General features: G+C 38.8%; 1 protein-coding gene across 1 annotated transcript in view; it reads right to left on the bottom strand.

Annotated features, from left to right (window-relative positions):
* Positions 1–5088: 5088 nt before the first annotated feature.
* SLAIN2 (SLAIN motif family member 2) overlaps positions 5089–20549 on the bottom strand; it is a 76021-nt gene continuing 60560 nt past the window's right edge. The window contains exons 7-8 of the mRNA XM_044680241.1: positions 7261–7579; positions 5089–5597 (exon numbers count right to left, since the gene is read on the bottom strand). Coding sequence (XP_044536176.1) covers positions 5531–5597; positions 7261–7579 — 386 coding nt within the window. The 3' untranslated portion in view covers positions 5089–5530. The remainder of the gene's footprint in view (positions 5598–7260; positions 7580–20549) is intronic.

Here is a 20549-nt window from a genome sequence, read left to right on the forward strand (position 1 = left end):
GCACTCTTTGTGCCCCCCCCCCCCCCCCCCGTGTCCCGAGCTCTCTATCCAAATGGCGATGAGTCCAGCCGTGGTCCCTCCCTGGGGTTCCAGCCATGCCCCGAGTGCTTAGGGAAATGGGATCAGGCGGGATGCAGTGTGTCCTCCCAACAACTTCTCATTCCTACCCCAGCACTCCATAGAGACCTCCTTCCCGTCGGCCCCTTACAAATTGGGCGCCACCGTCAGCCTCTCCCTCACCTCACATATTCAGTGAGAAGCCCGAGTCACTCTCACAGTTCGTGGCATCCTCACCACCTAGTCTACACCTACAGCTCCTAAGTGGTCTTCAAACCAACTTCCACTAAATAATAGTCGTAAAGGATAAGCTGGCCCCATCACTCCCTTACTCAGAGCTTCAGTGGTTCGGGGTTACGTCTAGGATCCATCTTCTCTCTTTGGCATTGGAAATCCTTTATACCGCGGGCTCGACCTGCCTTGTCTGATGTTCTACATCACAGCCTTTCCCACTTGGTCCAGGCAGCCTGGCCTTCGGCCCGCGGTTGTACAGCACTTTCTCTTCTCCCTTGCCCTAGCACAGGCCGCATCTTATGCCTGGGGCTCCCCTCCTTGCCTCTGCCGGCCTTAGAGGCCCCTTCAGAGGCAGCAGCCTTTCCAACTACCTGCAACCCCGCCCCCCCATTTGTTCTCCCTGCCAGCCTTGCCTCCCAGTTGCCTCAACCAGGCCTTTGATATGAATCAATTTTTAACCTTTTGAAATCCTTCCCTTTCTTCAGGGTCCCCAGTTCAAACTAAGGGGGAGGGGGGGGGTGGAACCTTGGCACCCTTTTTATTACTCAAGTTTTCTCTAGTTGTCCCAAAGCTTCCTAGGAGCTCCCAGACTCTCCAGGCATCCATCTCTAGCACCTGTTCTACCTCCTCTGCATGGCAATTTGGGTCTGTATTACAGAAATGGAGATTTGTCAATCCACGCTGAAATGGACCTTAAGGTGGGGAAGAATTGAGAGTTACGGAAAACCTTTCTGATATTTTACCCCCACTGTAGATAAGGGGGGCACACTGGTCTCACTTCCTCCAGGATGTATAATTTTGTGTTTAAGCAGGGTCAGGCCCAGAGCCTTCTGTTGGCCTCTTGTCACAAGGGTGAAGTTCCCATTCCATCACATCTTGTGGGATGTCAGCGTTTCTACACTTAATGGGAAAATACCAGGAACGGGGAGAAAAGAATTTTACCTTAGTTTTAGAGTCCATCATGCTTGACACAACCTGCCAGTCTCTGTAACATCAAATCATTTTATATACAAGATAATTTTCCAGTATGACAACACATTTCATAAACATGATGAATTTGTGGCAGCCATTTTAAGTCTCCTTTCTGGTAATGTCCCCCCACCCCTTCTGCTCATTTCCTCAAGCACTATTTATAACCACAATCCCTGTGAATCCCAGGTTTGCAGATCCATCCTTAATGTTTCCCAGATTCTCTTGCGATGGATCTGGGTAGCAATTTGTGTTCCTCTGAATGTTGGGCTTACAAAATTACAGGCAGCAGTTCTTATTGTAAAGCCAGGGTTGGTTTCCTCAGTTCTATCCAATGAGTTTACTCTATACCCAAAAGTGTCTGTCAGCTTAATTGGGGAAAGCTCTTCTAAACTGGAGCCCCATCTCTCTCCTCTGGGTTCTAGTTCCTGGTGTTCTCTGTTCTCCTAAGAGTCAGCCCTCTAGACACAGATAACTTGATAATATTAATATTGAAAAGCTTAGGCCCAAGATTTGTAGGAACATGTCATATTACTCCTAAGCATTCTTAAAGTTTCACTTCCAAGCCAAACCACTTCTCTGCCACCTTTCTCTTTTGAACTTCCTAGATGTTAAAAAAGACATTTTGACTTATTCTACTTCCTTTGCCAGAATGGAGTAAAACTGAAAAATACTTTGTGAATTTACACAGTAGTCAGGATAGAGATAATATTAAAGCTACCTTGGTTTTCTACTTTAAAATACATTTGCAATTTCAAATAACTGCAGAGCAAAATGAAGTCACCCAGGAACAAGCCAGTCTATTAAGTCATATGTGGAGTGGTTTCCCGAGGGACTGAAGAGGCTCTAGTACAATCCTCAAGAATTTTACAGATGAAGGAACCAGGCTCAGTGCAAAAATGCCCACTGAAGCCCTTTCCTGCTCTAATACATTTCATCAGTTGAACATCAACTACAAATGATGATACCGAAGATGGAATATTTGCAGGGAAATAGCCTACAAATTAAGTAAGGACCTAACTTTGATTTGTGTTCAAAAAAGTAATGGAATCTCACCCTTTTTTTAGGTATTGATGAAATATTTGCAAAAATGAGTATAAATTTAACAGTAAGCATTATGGTCAGGCTGTTTATTAAGGAGACAACCACATATACAAGTTAATCTATAGAAACGTCTGCAAATCAAACTTCATGTGATCTAAAAGGACCATGCATAATGTCAAAAATGGACACCTGTACAGTCAATTCGATAAAAAGTTAATTTAAACATACACAGTCTAGGATCATATTACAGATACACATATTCAGGGGCCACATACATATCCAATTAGATTTTTTTGAAAATGTTTGTTATAAAAGTGATAAAATCAGCATGGAAACTGGCTGAGATAGTAACGTTAAAAATTCTCTGACAATTATGAATGGTCCCCATTTTTTTTTTTTTTTTTTACAAAATGTGATTCCAGGGTCTAATAACTGAAGAAAAAGTCAACCCTTAAGAGTGTTTTATATTATACAAATAGGTTTTATAGAAAAATGATCCAGCAAATGCTTAAGAGTTAAGAATATTTATATTTTCTAATTTTTACACTTTTTATTAACACACTTACAAAAAATAACATTCAAACACTGGAAAAATTAAATAACTTTGGAAGCAGAGCTCAAAGCTTTCTGCTTACATATAAGTGACAATTCAGAGCTGTTGGCACAAAAAAAAAATAATCCACATTCATAAAACCCTTACCTACTATATATCAAACATAAGTTAAGTAAATCATAGGCACTAGTTTATCAAATCCACATTTCTTCCATAAGTCTAACCACAGAGAATCCTTAGATTTCCCCAAACAGAAAAATTGGCAGTGCACAAAGGCTTCCTAATTTAAAAAAAAAATCAATTTTTCTCTTAAGGAAACCAGAAGCCAAATGTCTGTGGTAGTAGAACAGCAGGTAAAAGATTGCTTTATCAAACCCAAGTTCAGAATATCATTTTAATAAGTGATGAAGCAGTTGAATTTAAAAAATATATATTTTCAGATGCAGCCATTTAAAAACAAAGTTAACCTGAATATTCCCTTTGAAACTCATTTTCAAACTGAAAGATTAATTTTTTCATAATAGATCAATTTAAATTCCTTATTAGACTGCAGCATATTTTTTTGCAAAGTTGCACTGCAAACAGGCCTGTTTTTTATGGCAATAGCTAGTTCTTTCATTTATATGCTTATATAATTATTAAGTGACATCACCCATGTAGATGTATGCTACAGCTGGCCTATGTTAGCAAAGTGCTCAGAGGGAAAGTTGTCTGGTAGTTTGAGCCCTTCTGCCGCCGTTGGTTCTCGAGTGTTCAATACTGAAATCTCTCTTGTGGCTATGTCCTAGGAAAAGGTAGTTACATTTATCTTAGTATTAGAAGTAATTAATGGATTACAGGTAGGACAAACCACATGAAATCAGTCTACAAGTGTATGGAGTATCATCTGAGCTACTGTAGTCAGGTGCTTTCGAGTTTCCTTATCTTTTGCCTCTGGCACGTAATAGTTCATGGCTCCTCATCTTGTGGTGTTCCTGTGCTACCATGGTACTCTACCACTATTAAATTCAGTATTCGCTGGAAATAAAAGGATAAAATTTCTTCCCCCAAATTTCTTTCTGTCGCTCATCAAGCTAACAAACATTACAGTGATATTACAGGTATTATAGAATGGGGATTTTTGCTGGGTATTGTCCTTTTTTTAATCCATAAAACTCAAGGCTATACCAAAAGATTCCGTTGCCCACTAGTCCTCTCACTCTTATTCCACTTACTTTGGCCAGCTTACTTTCTTTGCTTAATAGACAATAAAACTTATGTTTGGTTATTTAAATCTTTTTTAGGCTACCAAAGTCCCAGTTTTTAAAAACTACTGGGGGGGGGAAGTAGAGGGTGGGTAGGGTCAGGTGGGTAGGGATGGCTTAAAAACCAAAAGTTTCCTGTAAAGCAGAGTTTTTGTCTGGCAACCAGGTAGGTGAAACCAAGGGTAAATTTGATAGCCAATTAGGTGGGAAGAATTCACAAGTTTGTAAACATATGCAGCAGGTTTTGAAATGTTAGCAATAATGTAAAAACAGATATAAGGCAGAATATATCTTCTAAGGGACAACATCTCCAAAAGAAATTTCAACATTAAACAGGATTCATTCAGCAAGCTATTTTTCATACCATGAAACATAACTATATGTGTCATTTGGTATCAACAGTACGACTACCATGTCCAGAGAGTTTGTGTAAGTGCATAGATTTTTCCTTTGCTGTTATTGTATACAGTTTTGTTCCAGGCCATAAGCACTGAGGTGTGATAAGAATGAATAGACAGTACGACTTGCTCTTTTTCTTTCGAGGAAACCTGCTAATACAACTACCAAAATTACTTCTCAGGTCTGTAATGGTGAAGAGCATGTTAACAAGCTGGCTTCAATAGCAAAGGCCATCTTTCCTGAGCCAGGAATTATGAAGTTTGGAAAGATTGTACAACTGATACGAAGCCCTTTTGGCAACAAAAAGTCTGATATGTCGATGCAACATGCAGGATGCAAGCTAGAATACCATCTTGCACAAGGTGGTGGTCTAGATTAGCTACATCCGAAACTTAGGATCAGATGATGCCATGTCAACTAGGGTTAAACCATTTCTTTAATATAGTTCCAAAAAATAGCTGCTAGAGTGCTTTTAAATAAAGGTACTATTTTTTAAAGATTGAAACGCCTTTCAATTTGTAATTTGAATACTAGTGAAAACACCACTTTTAGACAATTATAGTCAGAACATTAATTCTCATTAAAACACATTTATTGGTGGGAAAAATGTATTTTTTATAAAGTTAGAATAGGCTGAATGTTTTGGATAGCTTGACTATACCATATTTCTTGTACACCAAGGTGCACACTCTTGGATGCAAATGGGCATTAATTACTCTTTGGCATCTTTTAGGGTTTTTGCCCAGACATTGGCCTCTGTCAAATACTCAAAAATTAACTGGGTTTTCTAGTAAACAGAACTAAAAGTGATTCAATGGAGAATGATTGTGTGATTACCAAACAGAGCTGATGTTAAATGTCATTAAAGTGCTGCTTGATCGTCTCTGTCAGTTTGTGCTAATTAAGACAGAGAGGGCTGGGACTTTACAGATCCCAAAGTCAACATCTGGAGCGTCTGCATATAAGGTTGTCTTTTAGTCTGGTGAAGGGACGTCCATAAAGCCGGGGACCCTGCATTCATCTCTGCTGGTCAATAGCAGCCATCTTTCCAACTATCATCTTTCATGCTACCATATGTTTTAGGAGCTGGCAGTGATCTGAAACAAAGTGGTACCATTATTAAAAGTTGAAATGTGTAATGAAAAGTTCATTACATATACAAAATCAGACCTTTATTAAAACGACTTGCAATAGGATTCTCTGCCAACCCTGCAGTCTTCCACACTCACAAATACATCACTTTAATAAAATGAGGTGAAGTGAATATAAGTATAGTTTTATACTAATTAATAAGCATTTTACTAAGCAAGCCCTTACTATGTGTGAGGCACTGGGCTAAGTGCTGGGAATACAAAGTAAAAAAAAAAAAAAAAAGCCAAATAGTTGTCTGCCTTCCATTCTAATGCAGAGGGTAAGTGTCGTGTGGATGAGGGGTGAGGGGAGAGAGGCCCGGGCAGCTGGAGAGACGCCGGAGAACAGCCTCCTGCAGAAGGCGAAGCTGGAGTCGAGTCTTGCAGGAAACCAGGGAATCTAAGAGATGAGAAGTGAGAGCAGCATTCATGCATGAGGGAGAGCCCCAGAATAGAGAGAGGATGACACGAGCGTATGGAGGGGAGTGATGTATGTCAAAAGACCAGAAAAGGAGACTAGTCTGTGAAGAATTACCATGTCAGACAGGAGCTTGTATGTGATCTGAGAGGTTATATGGGAGCTGCTGGAGGGAAAGTTGACATCATCAGCTCTGCACCGACTAGAGTGAGGGGAGACTTCAGGCAGAGAGCAACAATTAGGAAGCAATTGCAAGTCTGGAAGAGAGGTTATGAGGGCCTAACATGAATTGGGCAGAGTTGTGGTTGTGTGAATAGAAAAATAGGGATATATACAAATGAAATGTTGTAAAGACAAAAAGAAATGGCAACTAATTGGATAGGGTTGGGGTACGGAAGAGCAAGGAGTGGCACGAAGATGGCAGACTAGGTAACTGGATAATGGTAATGGCCTCCATAGTAATGGGGAGGGGGGAGGGAACAGGGGGTCTGTTTGGGACACGCAGAGTATGGGGTGCCTACAGGACATGAGAGTTGTTGATGCCATTCTGAAGTTCAGACGAGGGCTTAATATGGCACATGTACATGCCTATGGAGGCAGAAGTAAGAATCGTCTACATGAAGATGGCAGTAATATCCATGGACATGAATAAGAACAAATAAAGCATAGAGACCAGGACAGACTGAATCAAGAGAAAGGCCGAGATTAATTATTAGTGTCACAAAAACCCAAAGGAGAGAAATCTTGCAGAGAGGACAAATAGGATGAGAATTATTAATAATAAATTATAGCACTTGTCATATTTTCTGAGTTGATCAAGAAAAGACAATGGAAATTGGCAAGTAAGAGATCATTTGTAATTTGAAGGGGCACAAAACATTTCCAAATAAATAAGGGATTTAGCTGCAGTTTTTTAATCAAAACATCATAAACAATATTCATTCTGACTTATCCAAAATAAACAAATATGACAAATATGTGTTATGTAGTATCACTTTTCCCAAGTGAATGATCCAAATTTATTCTGAATCACATTAGTTTAATTCTCAAGAACCCCACACGGCCCCCAACGTTTTTGAAAAGCTCTTTATATTGCTTTAAAAGCTAAACTCAGACTCCTATGTCTTTAGGTCTTGCCTATGATTCAACATGTAGATTTTGAACAAGCTGCATTTAGTCCCAACTCTGTTTATGTCAAAATGGACCACTTACCTGCGAACAGGCTGTGCAAGTTTGCTGCGAGGCACTGGTATTCCCCCAGCAGAAGGGGCACTAGGTCTGGGCAAGCCACTCCTCATTCCTGTGGTCCCTGCGGGTCTAGTAAGAGTAGTGCTATTGATGCTGCTGGCAGGGCTTGGTGAGACCACATTCTGAACGACAGGGGGCCCAGGTGAGGAATTAGGCTGAGTGGGTTGTGCTGCTTCTTGACCACCAACGGGGCCAGAACCATGGTTACTAAAAGCTTTCACTGGCTGTCGAAGTGCCAAAGGAGATGGTGCTGCAGGAGAGCGGAATTTACTTGGAGAAGGTACTATATAGGATAATAAAGAAAAAATTTTATGTAAGTCATTCTAAAGTCATCATCTTTAGGAATTATTTGAAAATTTAAAGTTAACTCCTCGATAGAAAGCCTTTATTTATACTATGTAAATATTTTAAATATCATTACAATTTGATCACTGATAATCCAAAACCTTAAGTGTAATAATGTAGGGAGAGGAGAAAAGGTATGATAAATATTAAATAGTACCTTAAAATAAATATTTTTATTATAAAGTAAATATCACAGGATTATATGCACTATACTTGCCCAGGGTCACAGAGCCAAGAGGCAGAGACAGGATTCAAACCCACATCTTCCCAATTCCAAGTCATGTTCAGTGTGTATACATACACACACACACACACCCACAACCCTCCTTACTACAATTGGTTCTGGCACTGAATGTGTTTTTCATAGGTGAAAAAAAAGGAAGCCCACCGTGCCCTGTTAATCTGAATAGTTTCTTTAAGAAACTGTATTCAACTACCAATTCATAATACTGGGAAAACATATCCATACTTGCCAGCAATGGCATTAAGAATGAAATCCCCAGTCTCTAAGCCAAAAAACGGTTATAGTTCAAGAGGGCCCAATATACCTGCCCCAACATACCTTTTAAGAACAGCCACACCAGGCCATCCCTCTGTTAGTGTTCCTTTCTATTTTTGTCTGGTTTTCTTTTCAGAGCAGCTATTGGGGCTGCCAGACTAATTCAAGTCTTTGCCTTATTGTGCTCATAAAATTAAGCCAAGCTAGCCTGGATTTCATTATTTGTAGTAAATTAAATGCTTATCAATTCTCAGGTGTAATTGAGCTGCAAACCTCCTAATCATTTCAAGAACATCTTTATTCTGAAACTCAGACTTCTGGTTCCCCGGGGCCCCTCCCTCCTTCCAGTGGGCAACTCCTTAAAGAGGGCACCTTGGCTGCTGACATCCCTACCTTACCCCCTTTAGATTCTAAATTCCTTGCCTTTTTTTTCTCCTTTGCCTGGCACACAGTAGGACCTTAATAAATGTTTTAAAGTGGATCTGTGTATGCTCTCGTCATTTTAGGAGTCACCTCCAACAATCCAGTGAATTACTGATCACGGCTTCCCTTCCCATAAGCTGGCAGAAGAGAGGGAGGTGTCTATCTACCCAACATGCTGAAAGCTTTCCTCACTACCTATCACCACTTATCCTATTGGAGTATCTGGCTTGCCATGTGTCCATTCCTGTTCTTCGGAGTTTCTCATTGCTCACCATTTATCATTTTTTAGGAGAGCTATAATCACTCAGAGTTTTGTTTTATTTTTAATAGCCTGTCCAGTCACAGAAGACCAAGTGCATGAAGAATGTCTATTGCCCAGATTTCAACATGCATCTCAGTGGACATCCTATTGCGCTTACCCAGCCGTGTGTACATCTGGGTCAGACCGTCCAGATGGACAATGAGTTGGGCCCAGAGTTGAACAAGAGATGGAGTGTGGGCTGAATTGCTTTCAGAAAATTAAAAGCTCCTTTAGTGACCCCGAGCTTCCTGTGAAAGGAAAGGTCCATCTTTTTAAATACTAACATGTTACTATATGGTAAGACACAGAACACAACTGTCTCTAAAGAATTAAAAATGAGTATCACACACACCAAGGACCATAGAGAGGCACATGGTGGGTGTGAACAGGCTGCAGTAATATATTCACAGATATATAAGAACAGGAAAATACACAAGCAATTTGCCCAAAAGATAATCAGACAGAAAGAAAATAACTGTAATGAAACTGTACCTATTCTATACAACTATTTTCAAATGAGGGACTCAAGTGTTAAATAAAAATAACATTTTTATAAATAATGGGGATAACAAGATAAAAGAAAATAGGAAATCTTAATGTCTTGAATTAATCCAAAGTAGAAAAACTAATGATTTCTTTCTTTTTCCTTTCTACCTTCAAAGGGTTATGTTACTAAGGCATTGCAGAAATTTATTTCTACAGAACATATACACACTTTCAAATTAAGTTTTATCAACAACCTATAGCACGTGACATGATTTGAAAGCAATAATCTAGCTCCGAAAAAATTCCTTTGCTTTGGACAAAGTACAAATGGTCATGTTGTCTATAATGTACAACTAAGTCCAGAGAAAGGGATGCTTCCCAAATGAGGTCAGGTATCAGGTTTGGGTTAGAGGAGTCATTATCTAAAGCTTACAAGAATTAGCTCATCCAAGCCACTGGTCCATTAAAGGTAAAACATCTGGCTGTCTCCCATCCCTCAGATTGGCAAAATGACAAGAAAGCAAATGGCAATTATTAGATGGGACAAACAAATTGATGTATGATAGGTGAAGCTACAGATTGGTCCCCCTAGAAAGCAATCTGGAACAAATCCTTTGTCCCTTTGTGTCTACTGATAAAGAATAAGGTTCAATAACTCCAAAGAAATTAAAGAGAAAAAGGATATGCACGTGTGTGTGTGTGTATACATGTAGCATCTAAAACAACACTTTTGTTATAGTAAAGAATTGGAAAATAAGAGGGTACCCATCAGTTGATGATGTCTAAACAAATCATGATAAAAGAATGTAATAAAGAAGCCTGAGAAGACTACAATGAAGTCAGTCCATGAGAAGAACAAAATCCAAGAACAATTTACAGAATGATGACAACATTGTAAAGAAAAATAACCTTCAACCCAGTGGAATTGCTTGTCAGCTCTGGGAAGGGAGAGGGAAGAGGGGAGGGAAAGAACATGAATCATGCATGTAACCACAGGAAAATACCACAAACAAATAAATGTCTGTTGGGGGGGGGGAATGAAAAATAATCTTCAAAGACTCAAATGATGGATATATAATCACTAATCACCCTGCCACTCCCACCCAGTTCATTACTAGAAAGGTAGAAGGACTTGGGTGGAGCTATTCCCCTCCACCTCTCCACTGTGCCTGATGACATTTTCCACATCTCCTGCCCCTCTACCCAGTAGCCCAATGGGTGTGTACAGGGGGTAAGGTGGTAGCTCATAGGTAGCAGAGCTGGAGGGGAGCAGAGTGCCTGGGCCCCTCCCCTTCCCCTCTCTATTCTCACTGAGGACATTCCTCAATTCACCCACCCCTCTGCCCTTTGGCCCAATGGGAGTGCTTTCTCCCTCCCCTGCATGAGGTAAAGGGGTGGGGTGCACTTGGTTTGTGTGTGTGTGTGGGGAGGGCAGCACTTCGTCTTTAAAAGGTTCACCATCACTGGCATGGAGGATGAAGCATTCCTCCCATCCCTTAAAAGAAAAGTAATTGAGTAGCCAGGGTACACATGTTTTAGGATATGTGAATTTGTTTTGTGTGGCTATAGTAACTTCACTCCTTGCTCACCTTATAATCCTTCCCATGTCCAACCTGTTATTTCTGTTCATCTTTCTCATTAGCTAACCATTGAGAGTAGGAACTCTATTTCATTCTCTTGTATTTGCATCCCTAGCATTTAGCATTTTTTTTTTTTGCTTGGAACACCCGCTAAGCATTTCATAACTTTATATAATATACTGTAAAACTTAACTTAATGAGAAACTCATGCCTTTTTGGTATGTGACAGGTTACAAATACAGTCTAAGCAGAGGTAAAAAACACAGGGATGGTTTGGTTTATTAAAGTAAGGGAAGGTAGGAAAAGGAATTTGGATAATCTTATCTAGAATTACTAACTAACCTTCCCCAACAAATCTACAGTTGTTCCCTCACAAGAAGCCTTCAGAGAGATTTTGGCCACACTGTTCTTTGCCTCTCTACCTGAAGTCCCAGTCCCTAATGTAAATAAACTCCTCTAATCCAAATCCTCCCTTGGTTAGTAACAGAGGTATTTAGGTTGGAAGCTAAGCAGGAACAGGGCTCAGGGAGAGGTTCTCAGGGACAGATGCCTTATTCAAGCAGCTCTGTAGATGTATCTCTCAGCCAGCAGGAAATAGGACAACCACAGCAACAGGTATGATGATAAGATGTAGTAGAAGGAAAGCCACAGGAGAGAAGCCAAGCTTCTAGATCCACCCCAGGAAACAAGACAAGACTCAAGGCTCAACTGTCTGTTAGAAACAGCCCAGTCACTTCTGCAGAGTTCCAGAACCTTGTCTGCCTTTGCTCAAATCCTCTCTTTCCTTATAAGAGTTGAGATTTCAGAAATAGAGGGGCATTAGTAATAGCAATCCCACCCCCCCAACCCCCAACAAAAGGCACTTAAAGAAAATGATGTCATTGGCTTTCTTGTTACCAGGGAGATAGAGGCCGAGCTGCAGTACACTGAGCTACACTGTGAGCCCCTCTTGAGGCGGCCAAAGGAAAGGTGAGCTCCCTTTCTTCCAACATGGAAATGGAATAGGTCAAAGCTCTTATGCCAATGTGCCAGTGTAGGGAGATCTAATCTCAATAAGAAGCAGCTGTAGTCCCAGAGTGTCCAGTATTAGAGCACTAGGCCTGGAGTCAGAAAGACCTGAGTCCAAATACAGCCTTAAGATATTTCCTAACTGTGTGACCCTGGGCAAATCACTGAAGCTCTAAATGCCTGATAAAAGGATCCACTGAATCGAGTAGAAAAGAAAAAGAAAAATCTCTCCAGTATCCTTGCCAAAAAAAGAAAAACCCATGGACAGATATGGTCCGTGGGGTCACGAAGAGTCAGAAGTGAATGAACTAGTCTCAAAAAAAAGAAAGAAAAAGAAAAAGGGGGGGGGGGGAGTGGGAGATGTGCAAGACATAATCAGCAGGAAGTTCAGATGACAACCTAGACAGGTGAGAAACTTTGGAACTAACACGATGATCTGACTATATATACTTTCTTTTTAAAAAATCAAGCTGTTTGAAATGAGACATATACAAACCTCTTTCTGTTCTTTGTCAATGGAAATGTTGAAATGATTATTTAAAACATTAAAATATTTTAGAAAATAATTTATAAAAGGTATAGGTGGCTAATGATTCCCCACCTTTGTGTTTTAAAAACAAATGGTCCCCCACTGGATAAAAGGAAAAACACAACTACTAGTATATTTCCTCTGTTCATATCCAGGTCCGAGCAGTCCAAATTCAAATCACATTCACCATATCAAACATATTCTATCTTAAAGCCAAATGTGCCCAGTCTGATTTTAACAACCAGAAAGGCCTTTTTCTCCAAAACAAACAAACAAAAAAAACAAACAAAACTTAGGGCAAACTGGCTCCTCTTAGGTCAGAGATCTAGGTTCTTTACAGTATCTTTTACTCCATCCAGACAAATCTACCCACTCCATACCACCTAAATGATTTTTCTGTGTACCCAGGCTAAGGCTTAAAACTTCCTATGGACTCAACTAATGCTTAAAAGTCATCATTGGTCCAAATGAACCAAGAGTTTTGCCTTTTCAGAACTAAGGGTTAAGATCTAAAAAGCTGAGCTATCTAAATGATACTCTACTACAAAAGAAACTCTGTGCAGAGGCAGAAAGGTGGTGCCTAGAGATAGGTCTTTTACATTAAAATCTAGTCACAAACATTTAGATGAGTGACTCTGGACAAGTCCTTCCCCCCCTCCCCCACTCTCTCAGTTTCCTCAATTATAAAATGGGGAATAATAATAGCACCTAGCTCATAGGGTTGTTGTGAGAATCAACTTGGCATAGTGCCTAGACCACCTGAAGGTGCTTAAAAATGCTTATTCCCCTCCCTTCTCTTCCCCTGCTCATTTATTAAGACAGTATGGCATGGTAGAAAAAATAGGTGTTCACACACATGGGCTTTAGGAGAAGAATACCTTAAACAAGGGATATGATACAGGCCTGCTGCCTGACCTGATCAGAGCAAGCTAGAATATTGCATGCAATTGCTATGGGGCAAAAAGAAGCCAGATTCTTTATAAAGGGCCAGGATGATAAAAGGTTTAGAGAATATGTTATAGTAAAAAGACTACATATAAAAACAAAACAAAACAAAACTAGAAATAGATTAGAAAAGAAAAGAAAAGAAGTAGTAGTTGCTTTCTCATGATAGCTTTCTTTAATTATTAAAGGACTGTCTCATAGAAGAATGGATCTTTGAAGTAACCACTATGGAAATGTGCTAGAAGATCCAGGTGTGAATACAATTTTTGACGTTTTCTGTATGGTCTTCAGCAAGGGGGCGGGGGAAAGTTCTTGCTTTTTAAATAAGTAGCTCATTCTACAGGCCTCTAATTTGCCCTGGATCTGGGAAAGGAAGGAGGGAGGCAGAAATGGGGTTGCATGCCTATGGTCTCACTTCGGTACATGGTTTCAAGGACATTTGGGGACCTGGCAAAAAGAACAAGAGGAGCATGCAGGGGGAAGGGCCAGAGGGGGAATGAGGGGGCCAGACAGGAGATACCCGAGCACAGAAAGAATTGTCTGAGGTTGGGAGTTAAGATGGGAATCCAAGTAGGTGTCTCCTTTATAGCTGCTAGAGATCTCAAGCCAAGCCCCACCCACCTGGAACAGCTGTGGTGCCTCCATTCTAATGCTTTTCACTTGGAGGATTTTAAAAGGGTGGATTGACCTGAGGGGTAGTAATGGAGAGAGAAAGCACAAATACTGCACAGGAAAATTAACATAGATTTTTTTTTTTGAGGGAATGTGGGTTTCTTTATGTAAAGTCAAATTTAAACTTACCTAAAGCAAGAATGTAACCCTAACCTAGAACTGGAATTTAGCATCTGCTTCAATTATTTAAAAACAATGAAAAGGGATAGGCTTTAGAATTATAACAATGAAAAAAAGTTAAGTATCACAGAACCAAAGCCTCTTGCTACTCTAAATCTATGATGTCTAAATTGCTAAGAGATAGGTTCTGCTGGATTAAAAACAGAAACTCATATTTTTGCCATTTAGAAGTAGAATGGGCTTCCTCAAGAAGCGTTGTCTCTGTCATCATAAGTCTCCCAACAAAGACTAGATGACCATTTGTTAGTGGGTTCATAAACCAGTCACCTTTATTAAAGCCACAATATTCCTAGAAAATAGTACCTGAAACAATTTCTCTATGGGGAAAAAAAAAGATTAGAAATTTAGCCTTTTGTCTGCTCCCATATTCAAAGGCAGAAGTTCCAGCAAAGAAAGGAGGAAAGAACTTGAGAGTAGGATAAGAGTCAAGTTAGAGAGTCAAAACAAATGACAGTGGATCAAAAGCTATATGCTTAGATCACTGCAAATAATGGAGGAAAATGTCATTAGGTCCTCCCTTCTGTGGATATAAATCCTAATTCTATCCAGAAGAGGCTTTCCATAACCCTCTCCCAAGTCTTTCTTCGGAAGCCTACCTACTATTCTTTCAAATGCCATAATTTCTTACTAAGGTTGGTGGTGGGTTTTTTTGGGGGGGTGGGTGGGAGGGGAGTGTTATGGAACTTTTGTTTTACTGATAAAAAGGGAAAAACAAAGAATTTAAAGGTTTACTTTCTAGACAACCTTCCATATTCCTCTGGAGGGGAGAGGAAAGGTTATTTAAAAAAATGTTTAATGTAAGTAAATAAATCTAATATATGTATCTTTTTTTTTTTAACTCTTATCTTCCATCTTAGAATCAGTACTGTGTATTGGTTCTAAGGCAGAAGGCTAGGTAATGGGGATTAAATGACTTGCCCAGGGTCGCACAGCTAGGAACTGTCTGAGGCCATATTTGAACCCAGGACCTCCCATCTCTAGGTCTGGTTCTCAATCCTGAGCCACCTAGCTGCCTCCTCCATATCTTTCTATGTTCCCTACATTTTATTTTAACTATACATATACTCTTTGAGGAATAAAGATTTTCTGGAATGGTGTCACTAAGGGGTTAGGATATAGATGTGGAAAGGAATTTTGTGGAAGTCTAAATATTCTTATATAAATTAGCAAGATTCTATGAAAGAACAGGATGGACAATTATTCAACCTAGGAAATGGAAGGTAATCCAAACAAGTTGGTAGGGAGAAGACCTTGGAACATCCAGAAAAGAGCATTTTAAAATGTGCATTTACTAATTATCATATTGGGCAGCTAGTAGCATAGTGGGCCTAGGGTCAGGAAGACCTGAGTTCAAATTTGACCTCACTGAACAACATTGCCTCAGAAAAGGAAGTGGAAAACCACTCTCCAGTGTCTTCATCAAAAAAACTCCAAATGGGGTCATAAAAAGTCTGACATGACCGAATGACTGAACAACATAAATAATCATATTAAAAATATGACAGGAAAATAAGGTCTAGGGATCAAGAGGGAGTCGACTTTTTTTTTTTTTTTTTTAAACCCTTGCCTTCCATCTTGGAGTCAATACTGTGTATTGGTTCCAAGGTAGAAGAGTGGTAAGGGTAGGCAATGGGGGTCAAGTGACTTGCCCAGGGTCACACAGTTGGGAAGTGTCTGAGGTCAGATTTGAACCTAGGACCTCCCGTCTCTAGGCCTGGGTCTCTAGGCCTGGCTCTCCAGAGCTACCCAGCTGCCCCCGGAGTCAACTTTTAAAAACAACAAAAATACAGAATTTTGTGAGCATAGAAAATGAGTAAAAGGCAAAAAGTTCTAGAAAATTAAGAGTACTACACCAAAGGTAGATGGAGATGAGAACTTAACTAAATTATATGCTAATCTGATACCAAAACAATATTCATAAAACTGGAAATTTTATGGATAGCAATTGTTATCAATCAACATAACCCTCAAAAAGTTAGGAATATAGTCCCTGAATCTTGTTTCCCCTATTACATATTACAACTCTACAGGACTTCATCAAAACTTTTTAATAATCTCCTTAGATTTTCTAAATATAAAGTGGTCTTTAAAAAAAATTAAATTAGATTTCTTTGAACTCACTAAAACTGTCCATACTCGTATATATTAATGTTCATCATTTTAACCTTTTATCCCTCCAGACTTAAATCTGCATCATTTTAGGATTCTTTTGCTTACAATCTCTTTTGCCCTCCAGATCTGTTTTCTCTTTCTGTTTCACCTTTATTTTAATTTATCCAATAAGCGTTTACCAAGAGGCTGTTATATATATATATATATATATATATATAATACACTATGGATACAACATACACATCTTTTGCTCCCAACTTATTCTTTATTACATTGCTAAAATATTCATGATACATGATATATCCCCAATAATAAGATATCCAAATCTACTTTCAACAGCTCAATGTTTTTCCAATCAAAATTCAAATCTTCTGCTCTATATAACTTTCCTATTTTTCCTTTGCTCTATATTCCCTTCCCAGTCTCTTAATCTTTTATTCGATCTAATATTTCTCTTCTATCCCATTTCACTGTCCATTTCTCTCACAAAAAAAACCAGGCAGTGATGAGAACTAACTGGATCTGAAGTCAAAGGACTCAAGTTTCTCTGCTACCTAATGCAACCCTGACTAAGCTGCTATAACTTTGTGAGTCACTGTCTCTTCATTTGTAAAATAATTTGGAGGAGGTTATTTTCAAATGTCCCTTTCAACCTTAGATCTAAAATATTTCTTAGCTGGCCAATAATACTTCTAATCTCTTTCTGCCTATCTGGGAGGGAACTCTTTGTCTAAATCTCATCAAAAGTAAGAAAGTTTGGAATGAGATTATCCTGAAAACTATAACAATTAAAATTAAAAAGATTGATTTTGGCCTCCTTAAACAAATCTCTTTAGTTATAAGCCCAGGTAGCAAAGACTCTCTTTTAAGCATATATAATATCACATTATTCATTCTAAAATGTTTGTCTACATCCATCATTAACTGAAAATAAAGTTTATTCTCTGGGAAGGAAAACGTCAGATTCCATAATGTTAAGTGCTACATGTCACAAAGAGTAGCAACAATACATACCTCTGTAGAAAAATCCTCCTTCCTCTGGATCTATCCAATTAACTGAGAATTAGTCTTGCAATATTCTTTTATTCAACAAAATGTTTAATTTGTAATATTTATTACTGATTTAGTATGTCAAAAAGTGTAATATTTTATTACCATATGTTGAAACTTTAACTTAGGAAGAGGCTGTAGTTACCTCTTTTTGCAGATGAAGTTTGAAGCAACTGTTTGGCTTTGAGGGAAGTACGAGGCAAATTTTTCAGCCTTTGGGAAGCTGTTGAAAAATAAGGAACTGTAATATTTGTCTGGAAGGATAAGATAAAAAGTTCGTAGCTTCTGTAAACTTGAAAATTCAATTATAAACTTGAAAATTTATCAAGGAACAGAAACTAGAAGCATATCTGTTAGAATTCTAGAAGCAGGGGAATTTTTAATTGATGCTTGCAAGGTGCATTAGGATGCAAAGGAAAGAGATTGAGAATTTTAGGTGCAAAATGCAGGATTTTAGCGACAGTTTCCTCTGGATCAGGAAAAAACCAATATGCTATGGGAACCAAAACCAAAAAACCATGGGAAAACATCACCAGCAGACATGCTACAGAATGCAAAGATACAAACACAAAGCTAAGTTTAGCTGCACCCCCCACCAATAAAATATGGCCCAAAATAAATGCTGTGCTTGTTCAATGCAAAACAAAACAAAACAAAAACCCCTAGCATTTGCAAATCAGTTATATAAATTTCCTTAGGGAGAAAAAAAAATGGGAATTGTTGTAGTCAAAAAAAGAAAACTAACCAGATGTGCTCAGTCAAATATATGATATACAAATTGTTCATTTTACTTCTGCAAGATTTATTTCTTGCATCCATTCTTATTCTTTTCACTCACACTGCCTGCACCCTCATACAAAGCACTCCTTAAATTTTACAACTAGACTTAAAATATCTTTATAACTCTTTTTTCCCCTGCTTCAAGGTTCTTTTCACTATAATCCATTCTCAACATAAGCTGCCAAAGTAACTGGCTTTTCTAAAGCACAAGTATAACTACTTCCTTTCTCAATAGGTTCCCTATTATCTCCAGGATCAAATATCAGGCTCCTCTGGTTTTATTTGAAACAAGTGGCTCCAACCTACTTTTCTAGCCTTATTATGCTAATTCTTTCCATCATGAACTCTCTATCCAATCAAACTAACAGTATTCCTACAATTTCCCAACTTGGTGCCTTTGCTCAGGCTGCCCACCATACCGGAATGCACTCCCTACACATGAACCTCAGGTTCTTAGAAGCCAATTTCTGTACATTGGACATTGTACTTAACTGTCCGAGGCACAGCGCTATCTCCCTCCCCAAAATTACCTTGCATTTATTTTATGTATATTTTACATATATTTTTATATGTGTATATGTTGTCTCATAAAACAACATAAACTCCTCAAGGGCAGGGACCAATTTATTTTTCCCCCATGGCTGGCACATAATAAATTTCTTTTTAAAGCACTTATTGATAAAGTCAATTGAGTCCATTCTGAAAATAATTATGGATTATTACAAGTACCCTGAGCCATGCAGGCCACTCTTGACTCAAGGTTCCAGTCTCCTACATTTGGAAACCTGGTTATCAAGTGAAGAGTTCAAAACCATGCTAGAGTTTCACCTATTTATTTATTTAGAATATTTTCCCATGGTTACATGATTCATACCCCGCCCCCCCTTTTCCCCCTCCAAGAGCTGAGGAGCAATTCCACTGGGTTATCCATCTATCATTGTTCAAAACCTATTTCCATGTTATTCATATTTGCAGTAGAGTGATCTTTTAGCATCAAAACCCTAATCATATCCCTATCAAACTATGTGATCGATCACGGTTTTCTTCTGCATTTCTGCTCCCACAGTTCTTTCTCTGGATGTGGATAGTGTTATTTCTTCTATGTCCCTCAGAATTGTCCTGGGTCATTGCATTGCTGTTAGTAGAGAAGCCCATTACATTCGATTGTGCCATGATGTATAAGGTTCTGTGTATAAGGTTCTCCCTGGTTCTACTCCTTTCACTCAGCATCAATTCCTGGAGGTCATTCCAGTTCACATGGAATTCCTGCAGTTCTTTATTCCTTTCAGCACAATAGTATTCCATCACCAACAGATACCACAATTGTTCAGCCATTCCACAATCGATGGATACTCCCTCATTTTGAGTTTTACCTATTTAAATGATCTGGAATACTCAAAGCTAAATGCAAGAAAAAATCCAGGACCCTCCAGACTAAAAAGGATGACTCTGCAATATATAACTCTTCTCCCACCAGTGGCCCACAGTTCCCTCCACAAGCTTAGGACTTGCTGTGATAGTCTGTAAGTATTTGAAAGTTGTCACATTATCCATTTGACAAGAACACTGGTTCCCAATCATCTTGCAAGTTAATAAAAGTTTTTTTACTATCTCTGTTTTGAGAAGCAGTAAATGACAATGAAAAGAATGTAGGCCTTTACATCAAGTGAATCCCTGATCATATACTGACAAAGCTGTGCTGACCCTGGCTAAGTCTATTCAACTACTATGATCTTCAGTTTTCTCAAAGTGTAAAACGAAGGTGACTACTTAACACTACTAATCCCATAGGATTGTTTTGAGGAAGGCACTTTGCAAAGCTTACATTGTTTTTATGTATTTCAGTGACCCAGTAACAAAGCTGACTTCTTCAATACCAGGAAGTTTCCTATTGGCATTAAGCAAAATAAACTAAAAAAAAACAACAATGAAAAAGCATATATATCTACATATCTGCCACAAAAATCTATCTAGACAACATGAATCAACACAGATTTGGAATAAGAGGCTAAGGTGTGCCAACAAAGAGTAGGATTTACATCCAGCTGGGATTTATTGCTGTTTTAGACACATTACTTTATACCAATAATTTTCTCAGCAGAAAAAGAATTTGATAAACCAATTAGATACTAGTTCTAATTGTTACAATTTAACATTTTTTACAGAATAGACAAGCCTACATATCTGATTTTAGATCAATTATGCAAAAGCAGCAGAGGCAATGGGATCCTAAAAACAAACCACTGGGTTTGAAACAAATACATACTTATTCTGGCATTTACTGTTTCACAGAGAAATCACCATCTCTCTGACTCAAGTTTCCTCATCTATCAAATGGGGATA

Source organism: Gracilinanus agilis, chromosome 6 (genome assembly GCF_016433145.1).
Source record: "Gracilinanus agilis isolate LMUSP501 chromosome 6, AgileGrace, whole genome shotgun sequence".
Classification (NCBI taxonomy): domain Eukaryota; kingdom Metazoa; phylum Chordata; class Mammalia; order Didelphimorphia; family Didelphidae; genus Gracilinanus; species Gracilinanus agilis.